At 42.7% G+C, this 7,871-nt stretch overlaps 2 protein-coding genes across 3 annotated transcripts; both read right to left on the bottom strand.

The window, feature by feature from the left end:
- Positions 1 to 87: 87 nt before the first annotated feature.
- LOC136342520 (5-hydroxytryptamine receptor 2C-like) lies at positions 88 to 2,128 on the bottom strand. 2 transcript variants are annotated; one of them, XM_066288408.1, is made up of 5 exons: positions 1,841 to 2,128; positions 1,177 to 1,404; positions 1,066 to 1,123; positions 901 to 996; positions 88 to 844 (listed from the first exon to the last, which is right to left on the bottom strand). In XM_066288408.1, the coding sequence occupies exons 1-5, from the start codon at positions 2,109 to 2,111 to the stop codon at positions 535 to 537; spliced, it is 963 nt and encodes a 320-aa protein (XP_066144505.1). In that variant the 5' UTR covers positions 2,112 to 2,128; the 3' UTR covers positions 88 to 534. The 2 variants fall into 2 exon arrangements, with proteins under 2 accessions (XP_066144505.1, XP_066144504.1); XM_066288407.1 differs by having other exon boundaries at positions 901 to 1,123.
- A 1,998-nt stretch (positions 2,129 to 4,126) lies between these two features.
- LOC136342699 (5-hydroxytryptamine receptor 2B-like) lies at positions 4,127 to 7,586 on the bottom strand. Its single transcript, XM_066288780.1, has 4 exons — positions 7,112 to 7,586; positions 6,657 to 6,878; positions 6,376 to 6,601; positions 4,127 to 6,322 (listed from the first exon to the last, which is right to left on the bottom strand). Exons 1-4 carry the CDS (start codon positions 7,362 to 7,364, stop codon positions 6,004 to 6,006), a joined length of 1,020 nt encoding a protein of 339 aa, XP_066144877.1. The 5' UTR covers positions 7,365 to 7,586; the 3' UTR covers positions 4,127 to 6,003.
- Positions 7,587 to 7,871: the final 285 nt, after the last annotated feature.

Raw genomic sequence — 7,871 nt, 5'->3', positions numbered from 1 at the left:
TCTCCCGATCTCTTAATTCGATTGCACCAATTCGCGTTAGGAGGGTGACGGGAGTCCTGCGATCAATTAAATTAAAAATTCGTCCTTTGATTTGTTTAATAATGATTAAATTGTTAACTCGATGGAAACTATAATGTGAATTGACATCGGTTCCCGTGTTTACTGCAGCGTTGTCCCCGGTAGGTAGCCACAAGCCACGCGTTATCCAAAGTAATCTGAAGTACCTAAATCGCTTGATGGAAATGATATCGGTTATGTGATTAGCAACCGCACAAATGTGACACGTGTCAGACGCCACAATTAACATCACTTCCGTTGTGTAACGTAAATTCACCTGACTCACCGATCGCTCACCTGCGACACCTAAATGCTCCCCATTTGAACGGCAAAATATCCTTAAATTTATCCCCCAAATCTCTTGACAAAAATAACATAAATTACGTGACTAGTGACGTATAAATATGAGACATGTAGCGCGCTACAATTCGCAATAGTTCCACTCTGTAGCGTAAATCCGTCCAACTCGCCGAGGGCTTACTTGCAGCACTTAAACGTGTCGAATTTGAGGAGCAAAATGTCTTTGAAGTTGTCCCTGAATCTCTTGACAAAAATGACGTAAATGATCGGATCGGTCACCGTGTAGGTGTGGTACGTGTAGAACGCCACAATTAGCACTACTTCGGCCGTGTTATTGCACAATTCACCGACGATCATGTAGATCGACAACATGACGGTGAGGGGCAGAACGGCGATGATGAACGCGAACGATAACAGCCAAACCACAATTAGGGCCCGTTTTTCCGTGTCCTCCAGTAGACCCCTGCTGCTGCTGCTGCTGCTGCTCCTAAAAACAATTTTACCAATTTACGCAGCTTTAACTGGCGCCTCCGAAGTTCTTACTTGGTGATCGTCGAAACCGACCTAATAATTCCGTTTCTGTCCCCTTCCCTGCTCCGCCGCTGTTCGTTGCCCAAATTACGCAGAATTACCACTGTTCTTATGAAAGTATAAAAAACGACTACTACAGCGAGTAATATTACTACGGCTTGCGTGATGGTAACTAACCGAAAATACTGTAAATTACTACAGTGGTAGTCGCCGTCCTCCTTGGGGCCGTAAAGAACTGGAAAAGTTTTGCGTTCGAGCAAATGGGGCTGCGTTGCGTCACGCACTCACCTATTGTTAGGCCAAATGGGGTTGCGATGAGCACGCCCGATGCCAACCACAGCAAAATGATGCGTACGGTTAACGAGCCAGTGCTTGACCGGACTTTTCCCAAGGGGTCCTTTATGGCAAAGTATCTTTCCAGGCTTATGGTGCAAATGTGCAAGGTTGAAGCTGTTAGCAGAATGTGGTCTCCGGCTAGGTACAGGTGGCAAAGGAAGTAGGCGGAAGGATTTAACACTGAAAACGTGCCTGAGTTAGTTTTTACTAGTAGTTTTTATACTATTATTCATACTATTTATTCATGCTATCTACTCATACCACCCATTTTAGCCGACATGCAACATGCGTGCGCGAATTAGAATCTACGCAAGCTTTTGTTAGTTTCTTTTTGCTTATTTTGAGTTTCCGACCAAGCGAGCAATTTCGTATCAGAAGGACCTTCACCGAGACAAATGCGAGCCCGAAGGCGTGCGAGACATTAGCCATGCAGTGAAGATGCGCGAACGTCGCATTGGCGGGTGCCAGGTCGCACGTCGCCAGATGAAATGAACGCGTCGTTCGCCATTTCGTCAACAAACCGTATTTGCTGCATAGCTCACGTTGCGTGTATCGTGACTGATGCAACTTCCAGCGTGGGACCCACCTTATTTCCACAGCTCCGTCTACGACTTACCGTTATAGAGCATCATATACCTAATGGGGATGATAACGACACTCATGAGAAAGTCAGCAATTGACAGACTGAGAAGGTAGTAGTTGCTGACAGATTGAAGCTTCTTGTCGAGAAGTATCGCCATACAAATTAGAAGATTTCCTACCGCTCCCACTATCACAATCATCAAGGTGAAGAACGGATCAAGAGACGGGTGCTTCGGTGTTAAATTAGTAGCGGCCGTGTGATTTAACACGGAATAATTCGAAGTCCACGTGCTATTTCCCGACATTTTGTGTGTTTATCAAACGAAACTGACGACGAAACTGGTGTGTTTTGTCATGTCTACCTTAGAAAATTACGAAGAAACTTGTTCTCCTCATTAGGCGGGCCATCAACTTTCGCATTTTATTATAATTCTATGGTACTGTTGGAATTTTAATCATGACAGAGAACAAAGGATACAGCTACTTTGCATCATTGCCTTTAATGTCACGTAACTCGTCAATCCTTGTGTCATCTTTGATATGTAAAAACCCGTTGGATGCAGGATCCCCATGTAGATGGAGGATCTTGATATTGTAACACAGATAAGAACTGCAGGTACTTGCAGATTGTACCACATACACCTGCAGTTACCCGCAGAATTTGCCGTGCATGGGGCAAAAATTGACATAACGGTCACAAGTCAATATTTCTACTCATTTTTTCTTTTTGTTTTATAGAAGATAACATGCTGATTGCAAACATACGTATAGAATAAATGCTACGAAGAAAACATACAAGAATAGTTCCAATTTAACCAAAACGAACAACAAACAACGATAAGCGAAAAATTTAGGCACCAAATGAACGGAACGTACATAAGTGTGTACGTCATATAATCGTTTATTTGCAGCAGTTTAAAGAGCACAATTAACATCTAGGAACATCAGCACTTAGTGACCCCCCCCCTCCTCTCGACCCCCCCATTCACCGTCACCATTAACTTTTCGGTCACATCCCAAGGAATATTTTCTCATACGTCCCTTTATTCCTCTAAATTGCTGCAAATTCTCGACGGGGTCGAAATCTGGCGATTAAGGTCGAAAATTTAATCGTTTTGGTACGCTATGCATTAACCAAGGCTTTACCAGCGGCGCGGTTCCCATCATGGTCCTGTCGGAAGTTAAGCACTCTCGGCGCGCTCGATTCCTCTGCTGACGATCGCAAATTGGCTCTTAACATGTCGAAGTGGACATTTTCGTCCATTACTCCCTCAATCTGGTGCACCGTTACCATTCGCTCCCGTAGCACCCCATAGCATTAGCGATGCACCTCCGTGTTTTGCTGTTTTGTTTATATTTCTGTCTCGCTCTTGTCTGTTTGGTTTCCTCCATAGGAGGTGTCTTCCATCCGATCCAAAGAAGTTCGTTTCCGTTTCGTGTGTGTGGAAAATGAGGGTATTCCAGAACTGGGCGGGTTTTTCTACATCTTCCTGGTAAAATCGGGCCATTTCTATGTATTAATTTGCAATACAAAGGGTCTCTTCTTTGGTGTTCTGCCATTAAAGCCGCTTTTTCCAGAGAACTCTTCTTGCTGTTCCAGTTGGCGCGGGCTTGCCGATCCTCTGGGACACTTCTTCTGTTAAGTTAGGGACACTTTTCTTCGTATTAATCTTTAGTCCTCGTACACTAAATCGCTCGTTCATTTCGAAGAGTATCTCCCTTCGTCCCCTTCTAGGCTTGCCTTGCGCCAATCTTGGATAGCGATATTTGTTTATTGTCCACTGTCCTCTCGATTGTGTCCTTCCTGCTAACTCACCGATTTCTCGCATAGTTTTTCCGGCACAATAAAGCTTTATTGTCAATCAGCGCGTCGCCATGTCGGTTTGCGCCGTTTAATTTGCCATTTCTAACACACTCGTGAAATAACTGAAACTGTCAAATGATCATAGAATCATCATCATTCTCGAAGGAATTTGCAAAAAAAATTTTTTTAATAAATATTTAAGACCAAAATGAAAATGAATGTGATGCCGTGAACGGTTAATTTTGTGCCTACATTTTCTGCTTATTGCTATTTTTTAATAAATTTATTTATTTATTGGTTTAATCGGAACCATTTTTGTAAGTTTTTTTCGTGACGTACAGTGCGTCCGCGGATGGAGCGCACGAGAGGAAAAAAGTCTTTATTATTCATTCAGCGATAAAAAGTCATCATTTCTAAAAAGTTCTGCTTGTTGAGAAAATGAGTTTGCAATATGAACATTTTACATTAGATGTACAGGGTGTTAGTAAATAAGGAAAACATAAAAATGCTTCGAGATGGAAGTACAATTATTTATTATTTTTAACAAAAAATTTCTGAAACCTCCTTTATTCCCTGAACTCGATGCATAAAAATTAAGTGGGCGACGGGGAAGTCCCTAAAAGCTGCGTGTCTGTTTTTCCCACGTCCCTCGCCCCATTCAAATTTCCCCTGGAGCAAGCACGGTTAAGGCCTGGTTTCAATTTGGATTAACTAGGCTTATCTTCTTAGAACGGGTAACTGGAAAAGGGGGTTAGAGGGGCGTTTCAGGAGTCCTTCGGAGAAAGGCCCGGGCAAGTTGCGTGCAACGACTGAAATACGACAAAAATCGTTCGGTCGCAATCTCAAGAACCGCGCTGATCTCACGGGCCAGATATTAACACATTTAGGAAGATCTATTGGCGATAATGCCATAAGACCTTATAAATCGTTAATCGTCACAAAACAATGCATCTGAGAGAAACCTGACAAAATGGTGGAGATGCATCCACATATGAACGTGCGCTGTAATTTTCCCGACAACTTTTTGTTGCGATCTCCTTGATTTAACCGTAGAAGCTTTGAGGTGGCCGCGCTGGATACTCTTCAAATCCAATATTATCCATATACACGTTGGGACACTGCGTACTATCCCGCATCGCGTATCGATTATTACGAATATTTGGAGGCCATCGTACCGTCGTTATCGTTCGAGCCGTGACTAGTACCTTTGTAAAGGGCGGATTGTAAAGTTTTTGCTTGTCCACGTACCGACATCGCTTCTTAGATGATTCAGTCGAGTGGTACCCGGGCGAGAAACGAGACGTTCGCAATTTGGAACTATTAATCGGTCGTTCTTATGTCTTAAAGTCCAGTGAAGTGCGGGTGTTGCGTATCGCACATGCAGTGAGCGAAAGTGAGTGTCGTGTAATCGTGATTCAGTGAGTGAGGCCAAAAAGATTCTTCGTTCTTTCGTGTGGTGCCCGATGGTCGATGGTACTCGGAGGTGCGCTCCTCTCGCAAGGCTAAGCAGAACAAGACCCCACCCCCGCTCTCTCGCGTCGACCGCCCACCGACGGGGTGGGTGGCCTGGCAGGGAGCAGCTATTCTGAGGCAAGAGGCGTCATCAGATGGAGTTGCACTCATGGGGGAGGCGACGGGAGCGGAAGATGTGGGGGTAAGACGTGACTGCGATTCGATTTACTAGCAGAAGTGCTCATTGGTGCGTTTTTTTGTTATAAAAAGAACTCGCGTAAAGGATTTTTTTTAATGATTTTGTGGGCTCGCAATAAATCGCGCAGTTTTCGATTTGTCCCCTTGAAGTTGCTCTCAGGGAGCGAGTTTCGACGCGAGAAATTCAATTTAGGAATCGAGAAACGGAAAACCGACCGGACATGTCCGATGGACGATCACAACTCGAACAATTTAATTAATGAAAATTAAATTGAACGATCGAGTTGAATTTAACTTGATTAATTTATTATTCCTATAAATTTAAATATATTTAAAATTTATCGTTGATTATTTAAATAAAGTATTAACATAGTTGTCTGGGACTTCCCGTTGGTAAAATACAGAACTGTACCGAGAATCGAGCGGACGCTAAAAATCGGTCGGAACTACAGTTCGAATGGTGCTGCTGTACGTTTTTGCCGTTGCCGAAGGAAAATGAAAGACGCAATTGGGCGAATGTAAGGAGGAACTGGTCTTTATGGAATCGGTTTTTCAATAAAAATGAATATAACTGGTTTTTGTTTAAAATGTATCCTGAGAAGGTTGTTTGTGAATGGACGCCCACATAGCAATTTGCATTATTACCTGAAACATCGAATAATTTTGAGATAAAGGGGGCTTCTTTGAAGAGCCCTGTTAAATCGAAACGATCGTTAGTTCCTTTGAGTTTCCGTTAAGCAATGTTAGCGCAGGCAAATAGAAATTACATTTCCTTGTGAGACGGCACGAGACCCGAACTTCAACATTATAAAGTTAGCAAAATTTTTCCTGAATTGCTCATTGAATACCGTGTAAAGAATGGGGTTTATCACTGAATTAATATAATTGAGATACGCCACTGTTTTAGTGATTTCCGCGGCCACGTGGATATGAAAGAAAATGTAAATGGTGTTGCAAATCGCGTAAGGTACTAAAGTAACTATGAACGCAAACGATATGATCCAAACCACCCTTAAGGCCCGCTTCTCAGTGTTTAAGGCCCGAAGATTGCTGTTGCTGCCCCTAGAAAACATAAAATTCACCCCAACGTTTCAACAATCAACCGAATCGCTCACTTGATGTCTTGGCTGTTCGCTATGGACCGCACAATGTTTCCTGGGTCGTTTTGTTGTTGTACCAATCTGTACAAAATCATCACAGTTCTGATGAACGTATAAAGTACCACTGCCACCATAACGTAAATGACAAAGGCCTCGGTGAAAAGGACCATTTGAAAGTAGGGAAAGTGGTTCATAACCGTGACGCAGTAAGAGGTCTTTTGAGGGTATTCCGACAAAAGAGCTGTTCAAATAATGGGGATGAAAATGAGCCGATGAGTCGTTTTGGAGGATAATACCGCTAATCAGATAGGGGACGATTGTCAGGAATGATATGGCCCAAACCAACGAGATTCGTCTCAGCAACTTGCCTTTGGTCATCTTGGTCGCTCCCAGCGGGTCCTTAATGGCATAGTACCGTTCAATGCTGATAGAGCAAATGTGCAGCGGGGAAGCGGCAGTTAGACAGTTGTCTCCCACTAGGTAGAAAACGCACAAAGGGAACATTGAAGGCTGCAAATCTGAAAATAAAACATTATTTGCTCCCTAAGTAAAATATTCCTCCTCCTTCAAAGAGATCTTAAATGTTAGCAACACGTTCTCTGCAAAAAGTCATAGTGAACTGAAGATATTTTCCATGCAAACCCTTTATTTCACGGCCTCCATAGAAATTATCCTCGTGATGAAGTTACCTTTTAACATCCAAGAGACTTAAGTACCCCTCAAGCAAACTGCCGGCCATGTCCCAACTTACCATAAACATTCAGGATTATTCTGGTTGGAATCACTAGCACACATACGAGCAAGTCTGCTATCGATAAGCTGAACAAGAAATAGTTGGTGTTGGTTTGAAGGTTCTTGTCCACTACTATGGCCGCGCACACCAGGGTGTTCCCTACGGCTCCGAACACTGAGATCACCAGGGCTATGTACCATGGAATATCCGATAGTGGTGCGTTATGAAGTGTAATGTTATTAAAACTAATATTGCCAATGGCCTCCATCATGTTTCAATGAAGTTCACTGGTTTGCAATTCGTGGGGAACGAAACTGAACTGATCAGGACCAGAACGCTCCCGAGATACCTCTACAAATTCAAGTAATTCACATATAACTCGTTTTTCTCGTTTTTAGTAAGTTACAATGTGTAGCCTTGACTCATGGAAATATCGTGATAACACCTTAAGGAAGATCAATAAGTAAAAATCATGTTGTGACCACTTCAAAGGGAAAAGTTTTAAAATTAATGAAAATTTATGCAGACAATGAAGCATCGTTTCGGAATTAATTCATCGAACTGTTATGAGTGATAGATAGAGGGCTAATGCTAACAGGAAGTAGAAAAATGTCCTTTGCACTTAGATCACTCAAGAAGTTACCGAAAAATAGAAGGAAATCTTCGCGGGCGAGGATAATGCTTCTTCCCATACATAGAGGACAAACAAATTCGTTAAAAATTCAAGGAAATGTTGTTTTTCATGAAAAAGCCGGAACACGTCTCAAATATTGTTTTT

Source organism: Euwallacea fornicatus, chromosome 12, assembly GCF_040115645.1.
Source record: "Euwallacea fornicatus isolate EFF26 chromosome 12, ASM4011564v1, whole genome shotgun sequence".
Classification (NCBI taxonomy): Eukaryota; Metazoa; Arthropoda; class Insecta; order Coleoptera; family Curculionidae; genus Euwallacea; species Euwallacea fornicatus.
Note: the sequence above shows the minus strand (reverse complement) of the source record. Positions and strands in the feature narration are given on the sequence as shown.

Coding starts and splice junctions, on each gene's coding strand:
- LOC136342520 (XM_066288407.1), bottom strand. CDS start 2,111: ATGTCGGGAAATAGCACGTGGACTTCGAATTATTCCGTGTTAAATCAC. Junction 1,405..1,840: donor GTATATGATGCTCTATAACG/GTAAGTCGTAGA, acceptor GCACGTTTTCAG/TGTTAAATCCTTCCGCCTAC. Junction 845..900: donor TCGGTTTCGACGATCACCAA/GTAAGAACTTCG, acceptor AATTGTTTTTAG/GAGCAGCAGCAGCAGCAGCA.
- LOC136342699 (XM_066288780.1), bottom strand. CDS start 7,364: ATGATGGAGGCCATTGGCAATATTAGTTTTAATAACATTACACTTCAT. Junction 6,602..6,656: donor CGTCCCCTATCTGATTAGCG/GTATTATCCTCC, acceptor TTATTTGAACAG/CTCTTTTGTCGGAATACCCT. Junction 6,323..6,375: donor GCGAACAGCCAAGACATCAA/GTGAGCGATTCG, acceptor TATGTTTTCTAG/GGGCAGCAACAGCAATCTTC.